This window comes from Plectropomus leopardus, unplaced genomic scaffold (genome assembly GCF_008729295.1).
Source record: "Plectropomus leopardus isolate mb unplaced genomic scaffold, YSFRI_Pleo_2.0 unplaced_scaffold12516, whole genome shotgun sequence".
NCBI classification, from domain to species: Eukaryota; Metazoa; Chordata; class Actinopteri; order Perciformes; family Serranidae; genus Plectropomus; species Plectropomus leopardus.
The window spans coordinates 1-1,790 of record NW_024613300.1 but is presented as its reverse complement, the minus strand read 5'-3'; the positions used below and the strand labels follow the sequence as shown (position 1 = coordinate 1,790).

General features: G+C 54.9%; 1 protein-coding gene across 1 annotated transcript; it reads left to right on the top strand.

The window, feature by feature from the left end:
• The first annotated feature begins 6 nt into the window (after window positions 1–6).
• LOC121963789 (Krueppel-like factor 13) lies at window positions 7–1,783 on the top strand. Its single transcript, XM_042514034.1, has 2 exons — window positions 7–579; window positions 1,129–1,783. The coding sequence occupies exons 1-2, from the start codon at window positions 133–135 to the stop codon at window positions 1,780–1,782; spliced, it is 1,101 nt and encodes a 366-aa protein (XP_042369968.1). The 5' UTR covers window positions 7–132; the 3' UTR covers window position 1,783.
• Window positions 1,784–1,790: the final 7 nt, after the last annotated feature.

The following is a 1,790-nucleotide window of genomic DNA, read 5'->3' as shown; positions in this document are numbered from 1 at the left end:
CTCTGATCCTGTCTCTGATCCTGACTCTGGTCCTGAATCTGATCCTGACTCTGTTGTTTAAAATGTTGAAAGAAAACCAAACTGAGACATTTGTCCTGTTTTCAGTCCTCTGCCGCCTGTGACGTGCTGGTGATGTCGTTGTCGGTGACGCAGCGGTACCATGACATCACTCCCGTGACGCTGCAGCTGGTGGGCGGGGCCGTGAGCTCCAGCCTGTACTGCGGTGAGGTTGAGGGGCTCGCGGGGGGGCTGGTAGAGGCCTTCCTGGTGGAGCTCTATCGCTGTAAACTCTGTCAGTTCACCTGCGGCCTCAAGGATGCCATCAGCAGCCACCTGCTCAGGCACCGCCCCCCCACGCTCACATACCTGGGGGGTGCCGAGGGTGGGGGCGGGGACGAAGAACGGGAAGAGGTGGGGCTCCAGCGGGGGGCGTCACCCTATCAGCTGAACCTGAATGGAGAATCAAAGCAGAGCGACGAGGACGAGGACTTCCTGCTCTACAACATGCTGGACAACATGAGCCCGCCCACCTGTGACATCAGCGGCGAGGGGGGGCTGCAGGTCGCACACACCTGTGAGGTGACACACCTGACTGACACACACACACACACACACACACACACATACACACACTCATACAAAGTAATTTCCAGGCCTGGAAAAGTTTGGGATTTTGTTTCTCAATCCTGTTTAATAACTCGTGATGAGTTCAGGGACCGTTGGAAAATTAAATCCAGCAGTAATTTCTGTTTCACAGTTTCTGGCTGATAAATGAGCTCATTTTGGCAATTTGTAAAGAAAAAATGTTTTCGTTAAAAATCACCAAAATGTTTAAAGGCAATAAATTGCTCACATATGTATGTATATATATTTTTTGTTTGTTTTTTAAATTGCCAATAAAACAAAGACAAGCTGTCAAAACATTTGTCTTTAGAAATAACCATAAAATTAAAACAATTTTTTTTTCTTTTAAAAGTCACAAAAAAAAAATGTTGAAATGTCATTTTCTCCGGAGAGTCCCTGAAATCTGTCCGTGAGTGTGAGGCGGTGTGCTGACATCACAGCTGGTCGTGGTGCGGCGCTGGTCTGATGCGTTTCCTGTACGCCGTGTGGTCGTTTCCTGTGCAGGTCAGCACGCTGTTTGAGGAGGACGCCTCCATCTTCCCTCTGAAGGGGGACGCCGAGGAACTGTCCTGTCCCATCCACCCCCCCGACACCCAGGAGGACACGGCCCAGTCCGCCCACCTCATGACTCTGGGTCTCTGTCGCATCTCAGCCGCCAAACCTGCTGCTCCTGCTGCTCCTCCTCGCAGCTCCTCCCGACCCCTCCCCCCTCCTCCTGATGACCCCCCTCGCCTGTCTCACGGCCTGAAGCAGAGTGAGATGGACAGCGATCGGAGGAGGACGTCCCCACGCAGCAGGAAGAGGCTGCCGTGTCTCATGTGTCCTCTGACGCTGCCGTCGCGGCGCCTCCTGGACGTCCACGTGCGGTCGCACCGGGTGTCCGGCGGGTTCGGCTGTGTCCGCTGCAGCCGGACGGCCGCCACCTGGGAGGAGCTGGAGGCTCACTGGAGGAGCCACAGCAGGAGGAGGAGGGAGGAGCTAGAACAGAGGAGGAAGGTGGCGAGTCGGTTCAGCTGTCCCGTCTGTCTGAGGACGTTCAACAGCGCCGCGTCCCGAAACACTCACCAACAAACGAAGGACGGCTGCCGTCAGCGTCACGACGGCAACGGCTCAGGTGCAACCTCCTGCAGTCAGACACTGCTCCTTCCTCCATCATAGATGCTCCT

What these genes read in the sequence shown, in the direction of transcription:
- LOC121963789 (XM_042514034.1), top strand. Translation starts at nt 133, where the DNA reads ATGTCGTTGTCGGTGACGCAGCGGTACCATGACATCACTCCCGTGACG. An exon ending in AGGTCGCACACACCTGTGAG is followed by an intron (nt 580 to 1,128) that starts GTGACACACCTG and finishes TTTCCTGTGCAG; the next exon opens with GTCAGCACGCTGTTTGAGGA.